The sequence below is a fragment of the Zingiber officinale genome, chromosome 3A, assembly GCF_018446385.1.
Source record: "Zingiber officinale cultivar Zhangliang chromosome 3A, Zo_v1.1, whole genome shotgun sequence".
NCBI lineage: Eukaryota > Viridiplantae > Streptophyta > Magnoliopsida > Zingiberales > Zingiberaceae > Zingiber > Zingiber officinale.
Window position 1 is genome coordinate 161,166,158 of NC_055990.1, and position 27,431 is coordinate 161,193,588.

The window sequence follows — 27,431 nt, forward strand, 5'->3', positions numbered from 1 at the left end:
TGAACACAAAGTTTCCAGAAACTCTAATGCAAGTACTTTAATTTTAAAAAATCACAAATCTAATAGGGCATATGTTAAAGGCATAAAAAACTGCATTTAAAAATTGGCCAATGATAACAAAATAACTTTTCAGAGGAGACACACGTTCATTAAAAAAAAACACTTTGCTAGACAAGGCCAGGCTGCCACCATATTCTACAATACATTTGTGAAATTTATTTCCTATAAAAATAGAAACACAATTCATGTCTTCCTTAATACACTACCTGTTGTGGCATAAAAGCAATCAAAATGATAAAAGAGGAAAAGATTGGCTGAACCAGAACAATAATCATTTCAATTGACAAGAATTTAGGAATTAGATAAGGTTCAACTATATGTAGAACAGATACAGCACAATTAGACTACATTTGTAGTGAGAACAAACAAACAAATAATAGCCTTACCTGTACCATAAGTAGCATTTCACAAAGTGTTCCACTTCCTTTTCGAAGGACTTCATCTGGGGGCATAGGAATTATAGTTGCAAGAGAGAATATAAATGGATGAACATATGTCATGTATAGATAATATGTTGCAACAGCATCAGACACAGAATATGAAGCCATCATCTGAGTGAACAACAAAGAGACACAAAACCAGAATGTAAAGAATATGAACAAGAATAAGATGGAAAATTTGATTAATAAGCATAGAAAAATTCTGGTTTTCTTAGTTATTTAAGTGTTTTGTTCTATTTTCTAAAAGAAAAAGAAAAGAAACCTTGCAGAGTTGCCTTTCCCATCTCTCTTATTTGTTTCTTGTCCTTAGCATCTTGCTATAAACAAAACACTGCAGAATTTATTACTTATCCTTTCTTTCCTTGGATTAGCATTTTGCTAAAATAAACAAAAAATTGCAGATTTGCTACTTTCTAGTTTGACCAGAAAAAATGTTCAGCCAGTTAAATGATACATGACGGTAATAAACATTTTCTATAATATCAGCACCTTATTAAACACATTAAAAATTGCTTACTCAAGTCAATTCTCCAACCATCAATTCTGAGCAAGATATGAAGTTATATTAGGATAATAGTCCAGCATACCTGAGGTTGTTCCACGGCGAAACGAACCATGTCCTCTGGATTTACTTCCAACGGATTGTAACCCAATTTAGCCTTTGTGACAGCCTGGTGAATGGAAGAAATATGAGTAAAGTTCAAACCTGTTTGTTAACAGTAAAGAGGTTACAGAAGGGTATCAACTTTCAGCCAGAAAAGTGGAGTTTATTTAGCTAACAAGATCAACAAATAATGTCAAAGTAAGAACAGCTATTACTCAAAATGTTGTGCCTTCAGTACAGAATAAAGTGAAAAGGCGAAATTATAGTTTCAGAAATACACAGCCAATTCTTTCAATTCATGTCCCATTAAACAAATAAGTTTATATGCTAACATAAGTGAGGTAAAAGTAAGCTCTATATTACTAACTCCAGTGATGCTAGAAACCCATATAAATGTTATTTCTAATTCAAGCTGAGCTAAAGATTAAAGCGTCTTCAACTAACAAGAAAGCATAGAACTCAATGCTCAGCATCTAAGCTAGTAGACAAGCCTTTTTACAAACAGAAGGGATAAACCCCGACCAAGTGATGAAAAGAGGATTTGAATTCAAGACCTTGACAACGATTTCCAAAGCTCTTACCAACTAAAGTGACAGATAATTTTGAAGATAGTATGACAAGTTATTATCTAGTTAAGATATTTCTTTTTAAAATCCAAGAAACAAGATAGAAAACAGTTGTACATGGAAACATGAAGTCAAATTAATAGATGAAGATATACAGAAGTAACAGAACACAACTAAATGCAGGTTTTTGTATTAACAGTGCATAGCATGTCTTTTGTTTACATTGTGCTTCATGAGATTATCAGTGGGAAAGAAAAGGGAAAATTTTATCAATAATCCTTATTCCTTAATACTACTTACCATTATAGTGCTTAAAATATATATAAACACCAAGTAAAACAAGTGAGCGTAGAATATAGAGAAGTACAGGAGATTATCACACACCTTGAGTTTAACAAACAATAGAAACTCTAGCCTTTAAATAATTAGATCCAATTTGATTTACATCACCTTAAGACCTTGGCTTCCTTGAGGAAGGTAACTGTCACGTTTGACCCAAGCAAAACAGTCAAGATGACACGAAAATTTGGAACGACATTCCCCTTGATGGTTGTCACACTGGAAACCAATTTCCTGATAAAGCAAATTCATTATATAATAAGAAAAGATGTCAAATGGCAATAGCAACATTGAACTTAATTTCTATCAATCATTGGTCATATGAAATCAAAGCTATTGTGACACAAAGAGCAAAGGAAAAAAATGTGAGAGCATTAGCATATTGCCATATTCTACCTGTAAAATGGGGTGTTGGCCAAATCATTCTGAAATAACAAATGTAAGTTGCTTTGACATGAAATAAACTTACAAACTATTAGGAAATTAGTTGGTCAAAAAATTGTAGGTGGTTTTTTTAATCTAGGTGTAGTGAATCCATATGATTGCCGGTGTAATCAAGTGATCCATCCACAAGCGGGATTAGTTGAATTTGGTGTCTCTTGATTTTTTGGGCTATTTGATCGTGCAATAGGATGGACAAGAAAAAACTGAATTTAATTATTGAGTAGACCACCATATCATGTGATTGAATCTTATCAATATTATATATGGGATGACAAAGTAGTATGGTGATTTTGTCTTGCAGACTTGCAGTGTTCTGTGCAGATGCACAGTTGAGTAAATTGTCAAGATATAGATAGGTTTGGAATAATTGAGGATTGGTGGTGCATGCTATCTTGCGCTAGGTGCTTGTGTTGTGGATTATGAGGATGAGCCTTTGATTTTGGTATCCACATATGGACTAATAAAAAGGCACATCTCGCAAGACCAAGAAAAAAAAACACATCTCAGATACATTAATTATAATAAACAGAAGGAATATGCTGCACGTACCTCGTTCATCTTAATACCATTATGAGAGGCTCTTGTCTCTAGGAATGGCCAATCAAAAAAATCACCATTGTAAGTAACATATACGCTTGGCTTAATCTCTTGCATATGTGCAAACCATGTTTTTAAAAGTTCTTTCTGAAATGCCAATAAAATCAAAGAAGCCGATGAGCATTAATATGCAAGGACAATTATGGCAACCAAATCAAAGAACTTACACTTAGATACCTCGTTTTTCACATTTTTAACTTTGAAGCAGCCTTCAAATTCTGGTTTTGGAGTATACTCCAGATCTTCAATATCCTCACCAACACACTATCAGGGTGAGCCACAGTATGCACAAGGAAAAAAAATATTATTTATACCTAACAAAAAGAGATATTGAATATTCACAAAGAAGAACATTAGTTATTGATGTTCAGACTATCATGCTGCATTATGTAACTTATATCTGGTGTTACACATGCACTCTCCAGTTCAAGTGTGAGCATATAAGTGCTAAGTAACTAACTAGATCACAATGAATTTTGACAGAAATAGATGAAGTTCTCAAATTAATTTGTAATTCTTTTGGAGACTTAATTCATCAATCAATCAATCTTTATAAAATACAAACTTTCTGATTTCTAACATATCAAATACAAACCAAATATGCAATACAAACAGTATTTCTGCTGAAATCCATATGTGACAAGCATGAAAGACGAGTAGCCAGCCAGGCCAGGCAAATGTGTGGCTACATGACCCAAAAAACATAGCAACCAAACTAATGAATCATCCAGTAACAAAAAAAGGAGGCAAGTGAGAATGAGGAGTGAAAGTCTTGGATTTAAAAATTCATATAAACCTCAATTTTAGGTTGAAATTTTCAACAAAGACCACCAACAGCTATAAATTTATACGGCAAGTTAGTTGCAATATATGAAACTCTAGTTAATAGCAGATTGCAAGCATGAAAGAATATCAAAGAAAAAGCCACTCTTAGGGAATCTCTTTGACGAAATTGTAATGTTTAAGAATAAAAATCTCAATGTAGTGCTTACAAAATTTGGATCATCTCAGTAATTAAATAGTTTACTTGGAGGCATAAATTATCAATACTAGTGTAATCGTGCACACGCAATGCGTGTGTAATATAATAATATATAAATTATTTGGGTCTTTAAAAATCCAAATTATTTAGATTTTCTAATATCACCCTTATAAACTAAGAATTAATTATTTGGGTAAGATTCCCACAAACTACTGTAACGGGCTTCCCTATGCAAAAAAAATTATTTTAATTTAATATTATACTTGTCTTAGTAAAAAAAACTAAGAAAAGTATATTTTTTAACATCGTCGGCCTAAAATATTTATAGAAATTTTTTTGATCATAGTGTTGTCAATTCTAAGATATGGGACTAAAGAAAACTATATTTTTTTTATATAAAACAACCAGAGAAAATTAATGATGAGAAAAATTCATAATAATATGCTGTAGCTGAGTCTTGAACTCTAGATCACTGATTGTTTCGTTTGTGGAATTACTAATAAACCTTAGAATTATTTTTAGTGTAAATAGAAAAAAGGATATTAATGTAAATGCATTTTAGGCTTCACCAAAGTTAGTTAGTAAAGGGGGGAGATTTTTAATAAAATAGTAAGATGTAGCACTTCAGGACATGGGTTATTTCAACTGCTTAATCATGTTTGTGAATTCTTAGTCACTAGTTTGACAAATGAAGGTTTTTTAAGGAAAAGCATGCACTTTGTAGTTTGTACAGAAGAATATGATGTCTGCTCATGGTAATTTGTGAAAAATTGGAAGAATAGAAACACATAAGTAATGGCTCAAATTCAATATCTGTTCAAGAAGTTGATAGAAGAGACACGACATTTCATTGACATGATTATTTCATGTTTGACTGGTAGTAGGGCTGACTTAAGCACGGTTATATTTTTGAAATCTTAACATTGACAGAAAACAAATACAAAAATCTACTGCTGTATTATGTTTGAATGGATAATCACTTTTTAAAAATAATAATAATAATAATAATAATAATACAAAAAAGTTCACATCTATATTTCTATTTTCTTAACTACAATAAATGTAAAATGTGGTTGTTACCTCTCGGTTGATTATCAAGAAACCTTGTCCGTCTATCATGTAGGATATCATCATTATGAGATCATGCTCAGCGTCAGGAAATTTCAAAGGCAGTTTTGTAGTTTCAATATCAAATGCACATACATGAACTTCTGCACGTTGAAGAAGATCAGCCCTTTTCTCGAGTAAAATACCATCACTTGACACAGATATATCATACCATTGACCACATCTAACATCTGCAAAAGTAGCCACCATTTGGCATTATATATCTACAATAAGAAAGAGATTGAACAATTGATTACAAAAAGAGAAAAGAATTAGCATAGAAACACAACCTACCATTGTCAATAGCATAACGTACATGATATGGAACGTCATATTCACGAAGGTCAATAATGCAGTCCAACAGATCTTGTGATCTTTCCTTACTGAAAGTGATGATAAAATCAACAAATTTTAAGTAGAGCAGATAAAGATGCAGGTGCCAAAAAACAATGTAGTAAGTCAATTTTTTCAATTAAAAAAAATGACAAACTTATGCAAAAGGAGAACGAAGCAGATGGACACAAAATGAGAACTTCAGTTTTATATAAATGGCATATCAACGTTATTAAGTTCTACCTTTCACCAATAAATATGGTTTCAAATGCTTCTGAAGCCTCTAATTTTGACTTATTCCTTTCAGCCACATGCATAAGATCATTCTTTACACGCATCAGTTGTTGGACAGTGTCAAAGCTAAGCTTCAAATACGACCTGCGCAAACCAGAAAGATGGTTTTTCTGGATAAAAAAGTGTCATTTTATTAGAGCAAGATACACCTAATCAGATAATAAATATAATAATTGACATAATTTGACACTCAAGCATTAAGAAGATAAGTGAAAGAAAAAATAAAAATTTAACAGATTCATTGACAAGATTATATCCTTCTATTGTCTGTCAGTTTTTTCATAATCAAGATTAGTAAGGTTACCTCCATACAAGCTAAAGCAATAAGTGAGGACTTAATTCATAAACCTTTTTCATGCCATCATAGTCTTGTTAGGTGTTAGAGTTAATTTGTTCCTTTTAGACTTTGAATGTGGATTAACATTACCCTCATAGGGGTATTTGTACCAAGCCCAGTGGTTTGAGCATGTAGCACCACTCGTAATTTGGTCATACCAAGCCCCTATGAGTTTGACTCAAATGATAAATGGACTTCATTAATTCATCAATATATGCAATAAAAACAGGATATATTAAAACCCTAAATTTGAGTAAGGTTAAATTATTAGAAATTTAGAATTAACAACAATTGAGGGTAATTATGGTGTGATGATTAATTTTTGAGATTGCATTAAATTTATTTGAGATGAATTGTTCGTGATTGGAGGACAATTATAAGTTAGGGTTTAAGTTTGAGATAGATTAATATTGTTAAAATTGAACCAAACAATTATTGATGGTAATTAGCATAATTAAAGCCCAAATTCAGCTTTAATGAATCCATCAGGTGGGCATTGTGGTTAGGAGTGAGTCTAAATTAGGCTCAATTTAGATAAATTTTGATCAATTAAGGGCTGAATTAAGTTTTGGTTGGGATAGATGACTTCAATCAGGTTTGGTTAGACTTAGTGGAGTTTTGGGATGCTAGCATTATCGATATCATTCTCCCTTCTCTTTCCTACATTCCACTCGAAAGCTTCTTCTCCCTTTGCTATGTGTCATCGTAATCTTGCCTCAACCCCTGCTCACATGCACAAGTGTGACCCCAACAGAAGCCATTGGTAACTCCCATCTCCTGATATACTTTTCTCCGTCTCACAGTCCCTCACTCCTCCCTCGATCACAGCTGGGTCAGATATTTATTATTGCCAATATAAAAGTACAACATGAAAGACCTCATCCAAGTTACTTTTCCTTGTATCGAGAAATAGGGAAAACAATCAATCCTATCATGTTTAGCTAAATAGGTCCAGCATGATTTGTAACCCAGCTTGTTAATAAAAACAATGCACAAGTGACAACATACATAGAGAGAATAGGAAGAAATGATATTTTTTTGAGGTAAAACATCTAAAGAAACAATAGCAAAAATAGAAACATGAACGCGTCTAATAAAGAAATTAAAGCAACCAATAGTGGACATTTCAAAACCATAAATTATCGCTTCTTCCAGAAGGGTCATTATCACAAATGGAAAAAAAGAAGAGACAAACTGCCAAACATGTGAAAACTGTTAGCTTACTAAATCCAAATCCTCTTTCTCCACTATGACAATATCAGCAATTTCTCCTTCATATCTTCGCTTAAGATATGCCTCAATTTCAAACTCCATCTTATGCTGCAAAGTTGCAACCGAATAAAAGTGTGTTCTTTTATCTTTAAAAGAAATTATACAAAAAGTAGAATGGATTCAAGTAACCAATTGTCTTATAATCCATAAAGATAACAATTCAAGAACTCCATTTTGAAATAAGACTGCACAAGTAATACACCCACCTTGGTGGCAGCATAGAAATAAGGTGGAAATTTATGTTTCACTTTAAAGGTAGATCCATCCTGCAGAAAAGGGAAAAAGAAAAGCATTGCAACATCCATGACAGGCAAAAACAATAACCTAAAAGAATTTCAGCCTAACAAGATCGTTAGCAGGAGTAATTTAGATGGAACTAACTTGAGAAACAAAGTAAAGATCCACGCAGCTGTACATCTTGTTAGTTTCTTGATCCTCCCATGATGACTGTAAGAAGGCTAAAGTTGAGTAACAAATTAATCGAGAAAGAAAAGAACTAATTTGATATGACTGAGATAGTGGTTAATAATCAACATAGCTAAACAAAGATGAAGGAATTATTCTTACTGGTGAAAATGTGAGTAACCAACCAAGCTTCTTATCACCTTCAGTATAGAGATCAAACCCCAACTTGCGCTCAAGCAGTTCCTCATGGTTCAGATGGAGATTTTGCTTTGCTGAATTTCTAGCAACACTGGACCTTCCTCTCCACCGACCACGGGCATTCATAGTGGTTATAAACTAAATTTTGTTGAAGCAGCAGTAATTTTAACCTAAATTGTGGGATTTGGGTAGTTTCTAACTGAAACAAGAAAAGATATGTCATTGCTGATAGAAATCACTAACTTGGTTGATTTGTATACACTTTGTTTTAAACATGCTAACTATGCATCAAAAAAGTCAATTAAATTAGTAAAAAATGGAATACAATAATAAATGGCATGGTCAATTATGTCCAAAGATTGCCTATCAGTCCAAAGACCTCATCTGCAATAGCCGTTACATTCTACAGATATCATCCAATGTTATGTTATGCCCTATGTCCACCATGTGCAAACCTAAGGAAATGAACGTGTCATAAAGTTCAACTGAGAAAATATGGGCAAAATAATGCAGAGAGTTAACAAGATAGCATTAAGATTCCCTGTCAGGCTAAGTATATAGAGACAAACACAATCACCAGCTCAAATAACTAGTAGAACCAAACACTGCTTCTTGAAACAGGTTTAATGTTGCTCGCATAACCCGGCCTTTTACAAACCATACATCTTTTAGGTTTATTCGATCAAACTTGTACCTCAACAACTATAGCCCCAAACCTTTAAAATATTAAAAAAAAAAAATTGACAATGACACAACGCACTCAACCTCACAACACATAATAAGATTGTCTAAATTCCCCGATCACCTGGAAGTTGCTAGAGATTAAGAGGATCCCAGAAACAATGCGTTATAAAGACAACTACATAGAAACATCACTGTTGCACATGCAGAAAGAGAAGAAAATGGTATGTTGCCAGAACGGGGAAGAATAGAGAGTTGCTGCTGCAGCTTTTGCTAACCCAAATATAGTATGACGCAATGAGGGCTACTGCTCATACGGAAGAGGAAGAGAAGTGTTGAGGGAGGCTGCCGTTTGGCACACATGGAAAGGGAAAAGAGGAAGAGACAGGCGGAGGGATGGTTCTGCCGGAAATGGTAGCTGTAGGCAGCGTAGAAGCAGGGGCCGACGCGCGACCCAATTGTATGCTAAATGATGCTAGGGCACCGGCGTGGGAAGGCGCTTCGGTTAACAAGTGACCGCGATCGAGAATCCTAACGACCCCGACGAACGGCCACAAGCAGGGAGAGCGCAGAAAGGGGCAGCGAAGATGGGTTGGAGCAGGGTGCATACCTTCGTCGAAATAGGAGTCGCCTTCTCCGCCGATCGCCGACGATGGAACGGAGACGAATGCGACGAAGCTTAGCTTAGGGCGTCCGAAGGTGGGGGATGCGAACGTGGGGGAGCGTCAGCTTAGGGCTTCAATGTATGATTTACGCGGGAAAGTTCGGCAGATTCCATTTTACAAAAAAGAAAAAAGGAAAAAAGAAAAAAAAAATCATTTGGTCCATTTCTCAGAGCGGCCCATGGGTCTCAGGGTGAACCGGGCAGAGACGCTCCTGGCCCATTGCGCATGAACACAGCAGCACAAGACGTCCAAGCTTCTTCCTCACCGTCCATTTATGCGCAATCTGAAAGCGTGATGATGATGGGTACGTAGAAATTCTCCTGTGCGGACATCTCATCCTACGTGTTCTATCGAGATTTACAACCCGGGTCATACTTGTCAGTTGCCAGACGAAACCCAGTGATCCTGATTTGACCGATACCTCCGACTGCTGGGCTCCAATGGCATTCATGATTGGACTCGCAACTGCTCCTGCATGCATCCCACGAACCGTTCCTCACCGCGCGTTGAGCACACGTTGGACCCGCCGGTTGGACCAAGAGAACTTTCCGGATGATGTCCGCAAAAATATCTCTGTTCTTTCGATCGTCGCCGTTAATCTACTTCCTCCGCCCGCCCGCCCGCAAATCTACGGTCGGATCTTGGTGCCCTCCCGGGAGGTGATGGCGAAGCAAATAGTTATACAAATTCGTGACGCAGAGCGGTGACAGAATTTGGAAAATTCGGCAGGGAGGGCGACGGCCGCGGCGGTGGAGGTGGCGGTGGCGGAGGAGATTAGGCGCTGAGTTTTTCTTCAAGGTTCCTATATTGCATTTGCTTGACGCGTCCTATCTCCTCCTAGACGCGGCATCCCTCTCTGACTCTGTTGCTTGCGAGGTGTCGATTCGAGTTTATAGGAGGGCTTTGATCTCTCCTGGGTTCCAGGCGGCCGAGGCGACGACTTTTATAGTATTCTGGGGGAATAAGGGTGTCTGCGATGTCCGGAGGAGACGTGAAGAGTGGAGATTTCTACGAGGTTTTGGGGCTGAGGAAGGAGTGTTCCGAAGCCGAGGTCAGGAATGCGTACAGGAAGCTCGCCATGGTGCGTTTTCGAGTTCAAATCTTTGTTTTCTCATCCTATTTTTTTGGTTTTTGCCTTGGTTTCCTCGCATGTACATTATTTTTTCCCCAAGACTTTGCTTGTTCTACTTTCTTGACATGTAAAAGTTGAGTCTTCTCCGGATTCTGAGATCTGGATCTCTCTCTTCGATGATTGTTAATTTTTGAATCGAATGGGCGACAGAAATGGCATCCAGATAAGTGCTCGGCGTCCGGGAGCACTCAGAGCAAGGAGGAAGCGAAAGAGAAGTTTCAGGAAATCCAGAATGCCTACTCTGGTTGGTTTCTGTCCATTCTCTCCATCCCACCTCAGCTGCTGCTGCAACAATTACTAAATACCATAAAATGAATAAAATTTTCTATTCCACTTGCAATTTTGCTTAATTCTACTCTCGTAAAGAAGTTTGCGTGATCAGTTCTCTCAGACTCAAACAAGAGATTCCTCTACGACGTCGGCGTCTACGACAAGGAAGATGACAATGACGAATATGTACGTTCCTAATTGTAACAGTGTTGTTTGTTTAGATTGTTAATGTACAATCAACTAATTTTCCAAACACATTATTCTCGTGCAATTAATAATATTTACTGTGCAGGGGATGGGGGATTTTTTGGGGGAGATAGTCCAGATGATGAGCCAAACAAAACCTGTTGTAAGACAATTTTTTCTCCCGGTTTCTTAGTCTAAACTCGTGTAATTTAGGCTGCTTAATTGTGTCTGCTAAATTTTTACCAGACGAGCAGCGACGACAGCCTAGAGGAGCTGCAGAAGATGTTTGTGGAGATGTTCCAGGACGATCTGGATCCTGGGTTATGTGGTCCATGGACTCATTCAACTAATGCCCGAGATAATTCGACATCACGATCAGGGATGCAGTTTGCAAATCGTGGATACAAGCGGTGCAACTCTTCCGTGAATTCTGGAAAGGCAAATTTGGATGGATTGGAATTTAGTTCCTCGGGATTCTGTGCTGGGGTGAGTCACTGCATCCCCATGTTCATGGATTCAATTATTTTCTTCCTTATATCATATTATGTTAGATCAGATGACAGTTAATCCCTCATCTATGAACTATCTGGTCACCTTGTCTGATAATCCAGCTGACCTGACAAATTTGGTGGTCGTAGATAGGTCATATGAATCTAAAGTAAATGCCAATTGAGCTTGCTGAAGTCATGGTTCCCACTTCCCAGTTACTTTCAAGCTGGATGATAACATTACTTGTCAAGATTTGATAGAGAATCTGGATTAGTAGGAAAATATCTAGGACCCAAATGAGAACAATAGACCAACGAATTATGGTTTTTAAGACGGATAAGTTAGTTCTACCTAAAATTCTCTATCACTATAGGTCCGTGTTCATACTCTGATCTTTTCTTGAAGCAATTTTCTTGTGCCGATGAATATGTACCTGATTCATTGAATGCTTTTGTTCCGGCAGTTGAATGATGTAGGGCAGTCATCAAAAGGAAGAGGCGGCATTAATAATAGCAAGAGAAGGAGTGGAAGAAAGCAAAAGGTTTCATCTAAACATGATGTCTCAACCTATGATGCTGATGTCTCTGTTTGGAAATTCTAGTTTCTTCAGTTTCCCCATTTCTTATTCTTGGGTGAATTTTCCCCTCTTCTCTATATTTCTTAGTATAGCAGTGAACTAGTAGTTACCTTGAATCCGTCGACTAAAATAAACTTTCAGATGATTTCTCTTTTCCTTGGATTGAATTGGGAGTGTACCGTTATATGCCAACAAGCAAGACTAACCTACTGGTAGTTGTTATGCCTGCCTTAATGTAAATATACCTTGTTTCTGTTTCTATTTCTGTTTGTGTTTCATACTGCGTCCATCTCTCCTTGTCTTTTGAGCACTATAAATTTCCCATGAAAATAGTTGGACCTCACAAATCTGGATAACTATCAACAAGCTTCTTGCATTAATGTCTTGATGGCTGTACAGCTTGACTCGATTCAAGCAAGTCAATATCTACACTTGCAATACAGCGAATATAATTTACCAGGTGAATCACATTCCTCTTGGTCAGATCTCGCAAGTGCACTTATGTCTAACAATTTTAGATGCGTATTTACCACTTGGACAATAATTGAAATAAGAAACAAAAAGGCACAAACCAACAGCATTCTGACTGAAAGATAGATCCGTACATGCTTATACAGGGCCACAAGATAGATATTACATAATGTGCAGTGATTCACAGGAAGATGAAGATCCCACAGTGGCCACAAAATGCAAAATGCTATAAAAAAAATCACATTTCCAATTTACTGAAAACAAATTGTTTACTGGTTCAATGCCCCAATCATATGCGCAAGTGGACTGTACCTGATTGGGTGTTTGGTTGGAGGCGTAAAATCAGTGTCAAAATGATCTATGTTTGATTGGCCAGCATTACTTTACTCTCTCGTGCAGACCTTATGCAGCTACAGTTGGCTAATGTAGCTGTGTCGACAAATTTTTACGGCAATGATTATTTTTATCAGTATTTGGTGGACAATGAATTGCCATTTGGTCTGACAATGTAATAATTCGGCTCAAGTGGCCAATTTGGTGGCTGTCTCTTTCCAGTGATAGATGAGGACAGAGGAGATGGAGGATTCTAAAAGGACCCTCTTGGTGCCCACATGCATGCAAGTTGTTCAACTTTCACACAACCTGCTCTTTTTTACACACATAAAAACGTTTCCAACAGCCGACCACCTGAGGGTGTATTGGCATTGACCCTTCGGTAATTGATTAGACCTCGTGTGTCTAGATTTGTGTACATTGTGTTAAAATAAAGAGCAGTAAGAACAATTAGAAAGAACAAAAACTTTATGAAGGTTTTTTTTTTGTCATTTAGATTAAAAATTGTTAAAGCTAGACTCTTCTTTATCCTCTCTTGGTAAGACTTTAAACTATTTAAAAGTAGATCAGTAGCAATCACATGTAAACAGAGCATTAATAATAGAGAAAGATGGTGACCTTTGTTCCTCAGCTAGAAAAGAGGTGTGCTAGGCTGACCTTTGAGACGATCATGTAGCCAAGGACACAAAAAAGATGTGACTTCAACAGAGTAAATGAGGTTTCTTACAAGCTTTTAGGCCTCAAAGTAAACAAACTGAGAAAATAAAGACGAATATAATAAATGCTAAATCACATGTAAAGTACTTAATACATACTATATAAGTTGATTTTTGAAATTGACTCTTCCCACGGTGTAACTACAAAACTGATCAAGATTCCAGTTAGCTCGAAAGCGTACATGTTTAGTGTGGTTTTGGCACATATCCATCAACGGCAAAGTTTCGGGTAGCCGCTGGTAGTGCTAGACGAATCCCATCGAGCTCAGGCTTTGCAACTATTTGACAACCAAGGCGTGACCTGCAGAGGGTGTCAGCATTTAGTATTGGTTTTATCACAGGAATTTTGACCGAGGAATATATACTCACGTCTCAGTTAGTCCAAAAGCAAGATCTAACATATCATTTTCTTCATCTGTTGGATCTTCCAATTTGTTGTAGTAGTTAACATCCTGAAACAAGGAAGTCAGTGGAGTTGGAGGATCCTATTAGATATATTGAACAAGATGATCTCATACGTACCATGACGATTACATGACAAGTTGAACATGCAAGAGAGGCTTCACATGCTCCTAAAATCAGATTAGAGAACATAGCATTAGTTTGTAATGACATTAAATAAAGAAAAGGATCAGATCTCATGATACTAAAAAATTTCATATTGGATGAAGAGGGAAAGTGAATTATGTAGCCTCCCACATGTCAAGCAGATTTATATGTGATCTGTGTTTGTGTGTCCCATGGCTGCATACGGAATTTATCTGGCTATTAAGATCCATGCAAGGTTACATTGTTACTGAAACACATCATTTAGATCTCTTTTTAGCTTTAGATCTCTTTCAATCATTCTAGGAATAATCTTCTTCTTTGACACTCATATTCCACTCAAAATTGTTTACCAATGAAATTTATTAATAATCTCTTAACATGCTTTAAACAAACTAATCTATCATCTCTTAGTTACAGAAGTTACGCATAACTGGCATGAATGGCATTATAATCCTCCTAAAAACGTTGCACATCCATCTCAACATCATATGCTACATGTCATTTCATTTTGATCCATCAAGTATGACTAATTTTCTGACAATTTCTTAGTAAGTTTTCATCTAGATAAAAGTGTACCTCACCATCACATGACATTGAAAGCCTCTCTCAATTTTAATCATACACCCTTCCCCAAGACTGCCAATTGGCAGGAGCTTCGTGTGAAACCCCTTATCTTCTCATTTGATAAATTCAAAACTTCTTGCACTTTGTCATCTAACTTACTTATTCCTCACTTTTCTTTATATTAACCTGGAAATCAGTGAAGTGTCAAGTTGATGAAGCGCCAAATTGTGCATCATTTGTCAAAACCCCAATAACTTTAACACTTGCAACAAAACTATGATGCATAATTTTTATCACATTGATACAATTACCAGATATTCCTTTCTTTCGCAAAATCCTCCACAATAGTCATCTAGAGAGTCTATCATAAATTTTTTATTTAAATCAATAAAAATATTTCTCTATATTTTTCCATTAATTGTCTAGTTAAAAATACATCAATGGTTGATCTTACAAACACAACATCAAATTGATTTTCACCAATGATGGTCTCATCTTTTATTCTCCTATCAATCACTCTTTTCCAAAGTCCAGTGGTATAATTCATCATAGTTATATAATTAGCGTATATATCACCTTTACTCGAGAAAAAATTGTATATCCAAAAAGTTGGGATATACAATGGAAACAAAGTAAAGCTTGGTCATATTTGAATCAAGCTTTAAAGTTCATGATATATTTAGAACCTAATCCTAAAAAAGAATTAGTAAAATATCTAGATAATTATAAAAATACATTTCATTGTGAACATGAACAAAAAAAAACAATGGTAAAAATTATTGTAATGACAAAAATGATAGAAAAATATGGATGTATACTATGCAAATATAACCAAAGAAGTGATGCGATGTTCGATACCCATGTAACATGGAGAAAAGACTGCCACATATCAGCAGCGGAAAAAACTATTAGGATAGTTATCAGGAAAAAACTGAGAAAAAAAATCACCCAATTTTATTCTTTTTTATATTAGTAAGTACAAACCTTCAAGTTCAATATCATTCTCATGAGCAGCTTCTAGCATCGACATTCCAACAGGAACCTTAATAACCTTCTCATCCCCATCCTTGTCAACAAAAGTTACAGTTATCCTGTATGGTTGAAAATAGTAATGAAGAATAAGATGACTTTTATGGCCCGGTCAATAATCATAAAATATCACCTGAGATGAACGATTGATATCAAAAACTAGAGAAATGTGTCATCAAACTTTTAAGTAGATTAAGGGATTAAAAACAGAATACAAAGAGAGCGAATCTCAATGAAGATAAGACCAACAAAAATTTATTTGCTAAATTCCAATACTAATAATTACTGTGTATATAAAAAAGCAGAATGCTTAAAATATTGACACCAAGCATAATATAACAGGAATCAAAAACCTAGACATTTGACAGAATAACTGATAATAATCACAATATAACAGAAAGAGAGCAGAAAAAACAGAAGATCAATTGATGGTAGCAAGAAAATATTTATCTAAAATTTCAGAGCTTTTAAAAGATGTTCAAGGAAATCAGATATTACAACAGAAACTTATATTATGTTACCCTAGAAAGCTGTATCATATTGAATTACTTTAACTTGAAGACTATTTTGGGCAGGAAAAAAAAGAAATAGAATTATTCAACAGAATAATCATTTCTGCACTTAAAATGTTATGCCGTAGGAGGGCATATATCCAAACCATCGCGAGTCCTAAGGAAGAATCATTGGCATTGGATCAATAGTTTAAGACTTGCTAAAAAGAAAATTGATAAAAATTACAGGTTAAAAAAAAAACTGAACATTTGGTCTTGACATTAGTTCCAAGAACTCAACAAGAAAAACATGAATTTTAAATATCATAAAGGGTCTGATTCTGAATAGCTGACTTTCACAGAGAAAATGAGAAAACAATTATCAAACATAACCATTTGCAAAGTTCAAGGAGTTAAAAAAAAACCACCAAATCTTCAAGGACTTACTTTTCTTCCATTTCATTGTCTCCTTCAGCAACTGAACCACTTGCTGCACTGGAAAAGCAAAGCTTACTCTGGAAATTGACATGAAAACAATCAACAATTTTAAAAACAACTAGCATAAGAGAACTTGAAACAACTGGGAGAGTGCTGTTAATCAAGAAACTACATCTGGAAAAAAGAAAGAGCCCAAGAGGCACAGAACACAAGTTACCAAAACTACAGAAGCATCATATAGTGTATACGAGATGATAATGTAGAAGCATCATATAGCGTATACAAGATGATAAAGTAGTCCAACAAATATTGAGACCATTAAATGAGAAATTCCAGTCAATATATAGTTTGTTTTATGCTTATACAACATACGTCACTGTTTTTTCCACATCCTTCCATGAAAAAGAAAAAATATATATATTCCTCAAAAAGGGATTTATGTAGCTAAATTTGTTTGCTTTAATGAAACTGCCCCTCACTTTAAGTTTTGCACTTGCGATTGCTGCCATCATACACTATTTAAGGATATCTCATAAGTAATAAAGTTTTAGTTTTAACTTATCCAACTACAAAATAATTAATCATCTTTGGACATGTGTTTACTATTTTAACATATTTGCCCTCATTTTAGGAGTAAAACAGAAGATAGGTGTCTGGAGTAAAAGCAAGAACCCAACAACTTTATAAAAACTGAGGGGGAGAGGGGGGATGTGGAGACTGCAGATTATGAAATATTAATAATTTGATCTAGGATAGGAACAAATCCAAAGTAAGCTAGATCTCAAATAAGAATGCATATGAATTCTGCAAACAATTCAGATGCAAGAGTTGATGATGCCAAATTTAAAGTGAAAAGGAAGATTCAAATAATCCAATAAAAAAAGAAGCATAATATGTTAGGACCAAAAGTAGCTAGAGGGGGGGTGAATAGCTCGTTGCTCGCTCGTTGCTCGGCGTTGCTTGTTTCTTCAAGGATATGCAGCGGAAAATAACAGAAACCCCTAACCCTAGCTTCTTTTCTTGCCTTTGATCCGCCTCTTGACTTGGAAAGCTTCCAAGATCCTTCAAGAACTGGCGATCTGATCTTTGAGAGCGCTGTGGAGAAGTTGGCGAGAGATCTGGAGTGAATCGGTGAAGAGATCTCGAAGGAATCGTGCGCCTGCAGCCTTTATCGACGCCAACGGTCGGATCCCGATCGATTCGAATGTTCCCAATCGATCGGGGAGGCTTTGGATCGATTCACGGATCGATCCAGAGCGCCTCTGTGCTCTGGGAAAAACGCCTGGATCGATCCATGGATCGATCCAGCGCTTATCGAGCGAAGCAGCCGTGTCCCAATCGATCCACTGATCGATTGGGACATCTGGATCGATCCACGGATCGATCCAGAGGCTTTCTGGAAAGCTCGGATCGATCCACCGATCGATCCGATCTGGATCGATCCGATCGATCCAAAGACTTGGTTTTGCCCAAACCAAGTTCCAAGACTCTCGAACCAACATCCGGTCATTCTTGACTGTTGGTACATCATGCCTAGCATCCGATCACTCCTTTGACCTGCTGGGACTTCCCACCAAGTGTCCGGTCAATCTCTTTGACCCACTTGGACTTTTCTAGTCGTGCAAGTATCCGGTCACTCCCTTGACCTACTTGGACTTCCACCAGATGTCGGTCAACCTTGACCCATCTGGATTTCCTCGTGCCAAGTATCCGATCAATCCTTTGACCTACTTGGATTTCCCAACACCAGTATCCGATCACCCTTGACCCATCTGGATTTCCTCGTGCCTAGCTTCACTCACCAAGTCTTTCCATCTGCCTAGTTTCACTCACCAGGACTTTCACCTAGCTTCACTCACTAGGGTTTTTCCATCTGCCTAGCTTCACTCACTAGGACTTTCACCTAGCTTCACTCACTAGGATTTTCCCACTGCCTAGCTTCACTCACTAGGTTTTCCATCCGCCTAGCTTCACTCACTGGGACTTTCACCTGGCTTCACTCACCAGGACTTTCCATCTGCCTAACCTCCACTGGGACTTTCCTATCATCCAGTCAACCTTGGACTTCCACCTAGTTTCACTCACTAGGGTTTTCCATCTGCCTAGCTTCACTCACTAGGACTTTCCATCTGCCTAGCTTCATTCACTAGGACTTTCCATCTGCCTAGCTTCACTCACTAGGACTTTCCATCTGCCTAGCTTCATTCACTAGGACTTCCCATCTGCCTAGCTTCACTCACTAGGACTTTCCATCTGCCTAGCTTCACTCACTAGGACTTCCCAGTCAAGTATCCGGTCACTCCCTTGACCTACTTGACTCTTCTTCAATCAATATCTTATTGTCAAACATCTAAACTCAAACCAAGACTCAGCTTGGTCAACCAGGTCAACCTTGACCTGAGGGATGTTGCACCAACAATCTCCCCCTTTTTGATGTTTGACAATACCACAATAACACTTACAATACCACATGTAAGTTAGGCTAATCCCATAGCCTCATTCTTCATGCCACTAGGTAATGAAAGCATAAGTTAAGCTTTTCATTCTCCCCCTAAGAGGGAAAACTCCCTCTTAGATAATGAAAGCCTAACTTACTCCCTTTCACACGTCCTTTCATTCTCCCCCTATTAGCACACATCAACCTATGCCCCCTCTTTGGGCACACTTCAACAAATCCATTTGTTGAAAACTCTCCCCCTAAAGAGTTGCTCATCATTGGTTACAACTTCACTCGTTGAACCAACATGATAATGAAGGTCCCATACCCTTCATTTATCCTTAACTTCTTCCTCAATGTAGACAAATACCCAACCTTGAGCATTTTCTAACATCTTGAGTTCCCACTTGAAATAATGAGGATATCCACTCCCCATTTCAAGTTCAAAAGCTCGTCCATGAGCATTTTCTTTAAAGAAGGTTAACCACCTTCCAAGGTTCATGAAAAATAATTTTCATGCCTTTAAAGAGTCCCTCCCCCTAAAGACATGGTGGTAACTTCTGTCACCAACAATGACTTGGAATCCCTAAACCTTTAGGAAACCCAGATTTAGAAGTTTTGAGGTTCAAATGTTCAAAATTTGAAACAAACCTCAACCTAAACTTCAATGAAGTCTTCCTTAACCAATCCATCCTTGTTTTCCACACGAAAACACCCGTTTTATGTATACAAATGTATTTTTAGGGGTTTGGAATGGTTACCTAGACTAAAATAGGTTTAGAGTGCTAAAATCAGACATTCCCAGCCAAAATCAGCGTCCTGGATCGATTGGAGTTGGGTTCCAATCGATTCAACCTATTTGAATCGATCCACTGATCGATTCAGGATGTGTGGATCGATCGGCTGATCGATCCAGCGAGCTTCTGCTCGCAAGAGTTGCCTTCTGAATCGATCCACGGATCGATTCAGGCACTCCAATCGATCCATGGATCGATCGGAGCCTCTTATAGTTGCTGAATTTTAAATTCAGCCAACTTCAGAAACCCCTAGAAAATTCTACAAAAATCCAAAAATCATGAAATTTCGTGTAGACATTATTTAGGGCATACTTAATCATGGAAAAATAGCTTTCTATGAAAATACTTTATATTTTCAAAGATTGACACAAACTTGAAAACTTGCAAAAACTTTAGCGTTTTCTTCAAGTTTGTGTCTAACTATTTAATGTTGATTACTATCAAAAGATAGCCTTCACCAAAGTTTTCCAAAAACATTTTAAAAACATTTTCAAAACCAATATCCCATCATGTTCCTTGGGCATAATGCACATGACTTGTACATTAGCTTTCCCAATGATGGGAAAACACATAACTATGTGTTTTGATGAACTTAAAACTCAAAAGAATGCACTAAATCAACATCTTGAGTTTTGTTCATCATCCTAACATCTCACTTGTATCTAATGTGCACTGAAACACATACAAGTCATCTTATAGGTCTTTGTGAGATGTAAGATTTTGGTTTTGCCCTATTCTAGGGATCATGCATATCTATCTAGGCATTTTGAGAGGTAGACATCCACAAAGGATGTTACTTGTTGATTTACTTGTTAAACAAATGTCACTTGTTTATTCCACTTGTTGTAAACAAATGCCACTTGTTTAACTAATGCCATATGTCCTTAATTTTTAAGGAAATAAACATAATGCATGATAATGTTATGGCATACATCAAAATAAAATAGCTTTCAAAAGAAAGATTCCTATAACTACATGATGTATGTATGGCATGACATGGTATTTTTGTATTTTTCATGATAAGTCATGAATGCAAAATACAAATAAGATAAAATATGATGTCATGGCATATTATGAGCAAACAATCATGGCAAGGTTTAGCATAAATAAAATATACCTAGATTACCTATCTAAGTATCGTTAATCTTAGCTAATCCTAAAACTTAAATCCTAGATTGCCCAAAGTGCTTCAAGAGAGTGCCAAAACCTAAATGGGCATTTCTAATTCTCTTGATTAATTTATGCCAATTGAAATTAAGCTTATCCTCAAATGTTGGCATATTCCATTTTTCCTCAAGAGTAATCACATAAATCAAGGCCCGGAGTGCCTTAAAATTTATAAGAGAATACCAAAATCCCAACTTGGTATTTCTCTAGGTTTTCCCAATTTATGCCTTTTTAAGATAAAATCAATTTTCCACCATTAGGCACATTTTACTCTTTCAAGGAGTAAATAATAATTCCATTTCATTTTCAAAGGTTAACAAAAACCTTGAAAATGCTCCTTGAGTGTCAATTTCCTCAAAGTTGGGTTAACTACCCTTCTAATCGGAGTTGACACTCTCTAACCCATTTATGGGATAGAGAAGATGCTCCTAGGAACCCAACACCTATTGGTGCTCCTTGGATGCTTTAGGTACTCACTAGGGATAACTTCCCTAGATACCTTCCTAGTAACCTTGTTGAGCTTCTTAGAAGCCTTGGTCACATTTTCTAGGTCAACTCTAGGGATAGCCTCTCTTGTGACCTTGTTAGTGACTTTCTTAGACTTCTTAGAAGTCTTAGTCACTTTGGTTGCAAAGATACTTCTAGGGATATCTTCCCTTGTATCTTGGACTTGACCTCTAGACTTAGGGTTTGTTCCATAGCCATATGGAACCCTATGATAACTAGGCACATCCTTTTTAGCTTTGGGTTTGTATTCCAAACCTCTATGACCATTGGATGACCTTTGTGCTCCTAGACCTAGGCTATGCTCATTTTGGCCTAATAAGATATTTTCCATCCTTCTTAGGGTCTTTTCCATTTTATCAAGTCTTGACCTCAAGACTTGATTTTCCATCACTAAGTCCTTAGTTTTTGGTTTTCCATTAAGTCCATGAGCATTTTTGTTTCTAGGCTTGTAGCTACAATCCTTAGAGTTCTTGCCTAGACTTTTACCTACATTCCTAGCCTTAGGTGTAGTAGTTTTGGCATGTAGGGCCACATGCTTTTCCTTAAAGCCCTCATGCTTCCTATTCTTATGGTAAATCGCATTAAAATGATAAAAATTAGAACTATCATGCTTTTACCATAATGTAAAGGAGTAGGCTCGATAAATGTTACCTTCTTCTTTACCTTGAGGCTTCCCCTTGACTAATGCCTCCTTGAGCCTTGACCATCTTCTTCCCCTTGAGGCATTGACTCCGGTAATGCCCCTTTTGATAGCAAGAGAAGCATATGATATGCTCCTTGCTCTTCTTTGTTCCGGGAATGGTCTCCTCGGGCTTCTCCTTGCCCTTTTGCGTCACTTGACCCTTCTTCTTGGCCAAGTTGGGACACTTGCTCTTGTAGTGCCCACTTTCCCTACACTCAAAACATATTATATGATTTTTATTTTTAATTGAAACATTTATACCTTCTTGTGTAGGGATGGCACTTGCTCCTCCATTTGCTATTTCTTAAATTTCGGAGGTGGCACCATCTTCTTCTTCTTCACTTGACCCGGATGTAGAAGCTTCTCCTTCTTCTTGATCCGGCGTCACCAAGGATTGCTCCCCCTCAATCCTAGAGGTGGAGGCTTCATCATCTTGAACATGAAACAAGGACTATGCTCCTCCTTGTTCCCTTTGATTGCATTCCCTTGAGGATGAAGCTTCTTGGATTTCCTCTTCTTCGGAGGTTGAGCATCTCTCAACCTCGGAGTCCTCCTCTTGGTCTTGCTCCAAAGAGTCACCCTCTCTGGATTCTTCATGATCTTGTACAGTGGAGGGGATCTCTTCATGAAGCTTGGCCAATTTGCTCCATAGCTCCTTTGCATCTTCAAACTCTCCAATTTTGCAAAGGATGGTGCTTGGCAATAAATTGACCAAAAGCTTGGTCACTTTGTCATTTGCCTCGCACCTTTGGACTTGCTCCGGGCTCCATTTGCTTTTCTTTAGAACTTTGCCCTTTGAATTTCTTGGAGCCTTGAAGCCTTCCATTAGAGCAAACCATTACTCTATCTCCATCATAAGAAAATTTTCGATTCTTGATTTCCAAGAATCGAAACTCGTAGAAGTGTATGGTGAAGCCACCCTTGTGTCAAATCCAAGCCCATCTTGGAATTGCATCTTGAAGTTGAGCTTGATAAAGTCATGAACTTGAAGAATTTGCTCCAACTTCTTCACCCTCTAGCTTTTATTGATATGCTTGACCCTTCCGGCGATGATTCCGGTGAAGAGCGGCCTCGCTCTGATACCACTTGTTAGGACCAAAAGTAGCTAGAGGGGGGGTGAATAGCTCGTTGCTCGCTCGTTGCTCGGCGTTGCTTGTTTCTTCAAGGATATGCAGCGGAAAATAACAGAAACCCCTAACCCTAGCTTCTCTTCTTGCCTTTGATCCGCCTCTTGACTTGGAAAGCTTCCAAGATCCTTCAAGAACTGGCGATCTGATCTTTGAGAGCGCTGTGGAGAAGTTGGCGAGAGATCTGGAGTGAATCGGTGAAGAGATCCCGAAGGAATCGTACGCCTGCAGCCTTTATCGACGCCAACGGTCGGATCCCGATCGATTCGAATGTTCCCAATCGATCGGGGAGGCTTTGGATCGATTCACGGATCGATCCAGAGCGCCTCTGTGCTCTGGGAAAAACGCCTGGATGGATCCATGGATCGATCCAGCGCTTATCGCGCGAAGCAGCCGCGTCCCAATCGATCCACTGATCGATTGGGACATCTGGATCGATCCACGGATCGATCCAGAGGCTTTCTGTTCGCCACCGATCGATCCAGCTTCTGGATCGATCCAGCACTTGGTTTTTGCCCAAAACCAAGTTCCAAGACTTCCAAACCAACATCCGGTCATTCTTGACCTGTTGGTACATCATGCCTAGCATCTGGTCACTCCTTTGACCTGCTAGGACTTCCCACCAAGTGTCTGATCAATCCCTTTGACCCACTTGGACTTTTCTAGTCGTGCCAAGTATCCGGTCACTCCCTTGACCTACTTGGACTTCCACCAGATGTCTGGTCAACCTTGACCCATCTGGATTTCCTCATGCCAAGTATCCAGTCAATCCTTTGACCTACTTGGATTTCCTCATGCCAAGTATCCAGTCAATCCTTTGACCTACTTGGACTTCCCAACACCAGATGTCCGATCATCCTTGATCCATCTGAATTTTCCCTTGCCTGGCTTCACTCACCAGGACTTTCACCTAGTTTCACTCACTAGGGTTTTCCATCTGCCTAGCTTCACTCACTAGGACTTTCCATCTGCCTAGCTTCACTCACTAGGACTTCCACCTAGTTTCACTCACTAGGGTTTTCCATCTGCCTAGCTTCACTCACTAGGATTTTCCATCTGCCTAGCTTCACTCACTAGGACTTTCCATCTGCCTAGCTTCACTCACTAGGACTTCCACCTAGTTTCACTCACTAGGGTTTTCCATCTGCCTAGCTTCACTCACTAGGACTTTCCATCTGCCTAGCTTCACTCACTAGGACTTTCCATCTGCCTAGCTTCACTCACTAGGACTTTCCATCTGCCTAGCTTCACTCACTAGGACTTCCACCTAGTTTCACTCACTAGGGTTTTCCATCTGCCTAGCTTCACTCACTAGGACTTTCCATCTGCCTAGCTTCACTCACTAGGACTTTCCATCTGCCTAGCTTCACTCACTAGGACTTCCCAGTCAAGTATCCGGTCACTCCCTTGACCTACTTGACTCTTCTTCAATCAATATCTTATTATCAAACATCTAAACTCAAACCAAGACTCAGCTTGGTCAACCAGGTCAACCTTGACTTGAGGGATGTTGCACCAACATAATAAAGCCCAAAATTTCACTAGTACAGTCTACAAATAGTACACAAGGATAGTCGATCAAAGACAAGTATTTAATATTCTAATTCCAAAGTCAAAGGAACACCCAGACAAGACAAATAAAAGCTCACAGGTATCACTGGTTTGTTGGATCCGAAAGATAACACAGTTTGATGTGACCAATAGCATCATGTAACCGTATATAATAGCATAGGCTAAGAAATTTAGTATCAAATTATCAGCCATTCACGTATGTGGATAAACAAGAATTATATACCAGCCACGTATGGGTATTTTGATACACATAAATCGTCATCAACTACCCAATGGAAACCTAAGACCAGGGGCCTAAACAGCCTTCCACCAAAGCACTGCGGGAATCCCATCTAGACCAATAATTGACCAAACAAAATTAACAATTTCAAGAAAAATGACAATAGCATACACTCAGTGGACTTCTATTGAACAATAGAACTTACTAATGCATGTCCATAATGGCTGAAAGGCCCATCTGTAAAGATGTTCCGTGACATATGAAACTGATCTGCAAAAAGAAGACACTTTGATCATGAGAAACAAGAGACACTCTGGCATCAGAATCATTTTCAACATTTAGCAAGCACTAACATCAAGACATCATTCTGAAAAATAATCCTTCACAAAAAGATGGAAAGCATAGGCAACATAACTAACAAGTAACAAACTGATTATCCTTGTCAATTACTTACCTATAAGTTTGTGGCCGATCCATAGTGTGCCCACACCATTTGCCTTGTGTGCTGCAAAAGTGGATAAGAAAGACGTATAAGCTTAAGGAAAATGTTGAAAGAGAAGATATTGCCTATAATAGAATGGAACTAGTGGAGGATAGACAATATTTTTTAAAGTACAATGCTTTTGCAGATGTAATCAAAATAAACAAACACTAAGAATAATTAAAAAGAGAAAAATAAAATGGATAGGCAAATATTGACATGTATAATTATCAGAAATATCAGGCCCAATAGCTAGCCCAAAATTCTTAAGCCAAAACTAATAGTAACTTACCTCACCTAAGCTCATAGAACTTGATTAGCCCATAACTTACAGTGTAGAAATAAAATGAGGCAGGTAATCTCCCTTGCTTAAGGTTTCTGTTGTCTCCATCAAAACCCAAAGTCAATCTCATAGCCCACAATCATCCTCAACCAGTAGCAAATGAGAATCAATAGTGGTTGTACAGTCCACAGACAATCCTTTCCAACACCTCATCATGCTTAGGATTAGGTCCATTTTGATGCTATCATAACCCGCTTAGAAGTGAGATTAGGATAAGTTAATTGACCCATTAACTTGTTAAGATGTCTAAGCCTAAGTTACCAGTAGCTGGCTCATCTAAGCTTCTTTATTCACGTCATCATGTGGGAGAAAATTAGGGGTGTCACATATAACTAATGTTTACGGATCAACAAAGATACATTGAATTTCAAACTTCTAAGGTCAACGAAAACAGCTTGTACACAGTTTAGTGTTCTGCATTCAACCTCACCTATATAACAACATATAGCATGGTTTTATGCAGGTTGTGAAAATTTATGTCGTATTCTTAGTCCAATAACCAATTCAAATTAAGTGATAATCGCTTATTGTTGTATTCTGAGTAAAATACATAAATAAATATATACAAAAAGTTGTTTGAAAGCTACTATATGTGTATCTTATGACCTAATTGTGTAGAAAACTTCGCAACTTAGCATATTGCTAAGTGCATAATCTATAATTCTATATAGCTGATAACATACTGCCTCATATAGTGTTTGGCCAAATGATCTGCTAAGGTTCATACCAAGGCTACCTCAGTCCATATCTCAATCTATACATTCCCATGTGCATATATTTAAAATATGACACTGACATTGAATAGTTCAATCTACTCAAACAAATTTCATATGCATATAACTCTGTGGAAAGACATGGCCCATAGGTGGCCAACTTGAACTTCAGAAGCAACAAATCCTGCTCCGTTATCTGAAAACAGCAATATCTCTCTTACAGGAAATCAGCAAGCTCCAGTTAATTGACAGTAAATAGATTTAGCCATAAAAACAGTAACGTCGGCAACATGAAGTAGAGCTCCCTGAATAAAAAAAGAAGCCTTAACATTACCAAGTCTCGGCTCCTTCAACAGCCTGACACCCAACAGAGCGAGCCTAGATACGACCATGATATGACCTGAAAGTCATAGGCCATCAATAACTCCTAACAAAATGGGAGTAAAGAAGAATAATCACAATCGAAGCCATCAAATCTTCAATACAAACCTGCTCTTCCGCAACAGTTGTTCAGTGTTACGTTCGAGTGTATGATCGGGTCCACCGGTGTCAGCGGATTCGATCTGATCTGTTCTCCTTGTCTGAACACCTCAAGGTGCAGAAGGGCGTGAGGGATTCGGATCTGGTGGCCGCGGTCGCAGGCGATCGGGGCGACCACCGGGGAGCGGAGGGAAGACGGATGGGCGAGTAATCCGGAAGAGAGAGGACTGAAGCAGCGGGTCGCCCTCTTTGTGCTTCGGCGGGTAAGGGAAGGACGGCGGCGTCTGCTAACGAACCAGGGACGGAAGGCTCTAGACGTTGCGCGGTTGCCAAATC

The 27,431-nt window shown here is 37.9% G+C and overlaps 3 protein-coding genes across 3 annotated transcripts in view; 1 reads left to right on the plus strand and 2 right to left on the minus strand.

Annotated features, from left to right (window-relative positions):
* LOC122053146 (DNA polymerase epsilon catalytic subunit A-like) overlaps window positions 1-9,408 on the minus strand; it is a 48,247-nt gene extending 38,839 nt beyond the window's left edge. Inside the window, exons 1-13 of the mRNA XM_042615052.1 lie at window positions 9,270-9,408; window positions 7,943-8,177; window positions 7,757-7,822; window positions 7,582-7,641; window positions 7,328-7,423; window positions 5,716-5,876; window positions 5,434-5,522; window positions 5,113-5,330; window positions 3,228-3,314; window positions 3,003-3,137; window positions 2,121-2,243; window positions 1,088-1,171; window positions 447-611 (exon numbers count right to left, since the gene is read on the minus strand). Of these exons, the coding sequence (XP_042470986.1) occupies window positions 447-611; window positions 1,088-1,171; window positions 2,121-2,243; window positions 3,003-3,137; window positions 3,228-3,314; window positions 5,113-5,330; window positions 5,434-5,522; window positions 5,716-5,876; window positions 7,328-7,423; window positions 7,582-7,641; window positions 7,757-7,822; window positions 7,943-8,104 (1,446 nt within the window). The 5' untranslated portion in view covers window positions 8,105-8,177; window positions 9,270-9,408. The remainder of the gene's footprint in view (window positions 1-446; window positions 612-1,087; window positions 1,172-2,120; window positions 2,244-3,002; window positions 3,138-3,227; window positions 3,315-5,112; window positions 5,331-5,433; window positions 5,523-5,715; window positions 5,877-7,327; window positions 7,424-7,581; window positions 7,642-7,756; window positions 7,823-7,942; window positions 8,178-9,269) is intronic.
* A 597-nt stretch (window positions 9,409-10,005) lies between these two features.
* LOC122053145 (dnaJ homolog subfamily B member 6-like) lies at window positions 10,006-12,256 on the plus strand. Its single transcript, XM_042615051.1, has 6 exons — window positions 10,006-10,405; window positions 10,607-10,700; window positions 10,839-10,912; window positions 11,019-11,075; window positions 11,159-11,398; window positions 11,865-12,256. The coding sequence occupies exons 1-6, from the start codon at window positions 10,301-10,303 to the stop codon at window positions 12,000-12,002; spliced, it is 708 nt and encodes a 235-aa protein (XP_042470985.1). The 5' UTR covers window positions 10,006-10,300; the 3' UTR covers window positions 12,003-12,256.
* Window positions 12,257-13,455: 1,199 nt separating this feature from the next.
* LOC122053147 (adrenodoxin-like protein 1, mitochondrial) lies at window positions 13,456-27,431 on the minus strand. Its single transcript, XM_042615053.1, has 9 exons — window positions 27,105-27,431; window positions 26,950-27,015; window positions 25,533-25,583; window positions 25,284-25,348; window positions 16,579-16,646; window positions 15,596-15,702; window positions 14,021-14,070; window positions 13,868-13,950; window positions 13,456-13,799 (listed from the first exon to the last, which is right to left on the minus strand). The coding sequence occupies exons 2-9, from the start codon at window positions 27,005-27,007 to the stop codon at window positions 13,685-13,687; spliced, it is 597 nt and encodes a 198-aa protein (XP_042470987.1). The 5' UTR covers window positions 27,008-27,015; window positions 27,105-27,431; the 3' UTR covers window positions 13,456-13,684.